The 924-nt window shown below is 46.5% G+C and overlaps 1 protein-coding gene across 1 annotated transcript in view; it reads right to left on the bottom strand.

Moving 5' to 3' along the window:
* The window catches only part of Dnajc21 (DnaJ heat shock protein family (Hsp40) member C21), a 15419-nt gene extending 14501 nt beyond the window's left edge, over positions 1-918 (bottom strand). The window contains exons 1-2 of the mRNA XM_021183752.2: positions 800-918; positions 2-306 (exon numbers count right to left, since the gene is read on the bottom strand). Coding sequence (XP_021039411.1) covers positions 2-306; positions 800-862 — 368 coding nt within the window. The 5' untranslated portion in view covers positions 863-918. The remainder of the gene's footprint in view (position 1; positions 307-799) is intronic.
* Between the last annotated feature and the right edge of the window lie 6 nt (positions 919-924).

Here is a 924-nt window from a genome sequence, read left to right on the forward strand (position 1 = left end):
CTTGGCTTGCTTCAGCTTCTGTTGCCTCCTCATCTCCTCTGCCTTCCTCGCCTTCTCTGCGTTCTGCTCCTCCACAAGCTTCCGATGGGCCTGCACTCTCTTATCTCGTTTACGAATGAAGGCTACCAGCTGGCGCACCAGTTCATTTTTCTCTTTCCTTGCTCTGTCTCGAATTTTTTTGTTTTCTTTTTCCATGGCTCGTTTTTCCCAGCGGTTCGAGGCTTGCCGGGTATCATACTCTTCCTTCCAGGAAAAATTCTTTTGTGTGCAGAAACTCTGCCAGTGAGCGTAGAAAGGGTGTACCACCTAGTGTCAAAGAAAATGGGTAAAATTATCTCCTTTTCACTTAAACTTCTTTAAAAAGGCAGAAAATATTAAGGAATAAAATATCTTCTAGCTTTCTTTTCATGTATCTAAGATTACTTCTGCTGTATGTTTCTTTAACTTTTGCAGTGCTGGGAATTGAACCTAGGGCCTCCGTGAATGTTCTACCACGAAAGCACAAGTCTAGAGCCTCAGACACTAACATCAATCACGGGACAAGCAGGCAGTTAGTTCTCTTCAAGACTTTCCAGGAAGACATGCATTCTCCTAGGCAGACTTAGAAAAGAAAAACAGTCTCGCTGGCTAGAAAGACGAGACTAGTACAACCACAGAGAGAACAAGCCAAGAGTCAGTACAAGCTCCAGCAAAAACGAGGGTGAAACCCGGGTCAGGAGACAAGAGATGGCTTCTTGCGCATCCAGGAAACCCCAGGAGAGAGGCCCGGGGGCGTGAGGTGCAAGGTAGTCTCTGTCACCGTGTCATAGTCGCTCTGGGAGTCGCCGAAGGTTGGGAAATCCTCAACGTCTCCCTCTGACATACACTCCAGTTCTTCTTTTGCAATCAGCTCAAAGACAACACGATACACTGCATAGAACCCCT

The sequence above is a fragment of the Mus caroli genome, chromosome 15, assembly GCF_900094665.2.
Source record: "Mus caroli chromosome 15, CAROLI_EIJ_v1.1, whole genome shotgun sequence".
In the NCBI taxonomy this organism is placed as follows: Eukaryota; Metazoa; Chordata; class Mammalia; order Rodentia; family Muridae; genus Mus; species Mus caroli.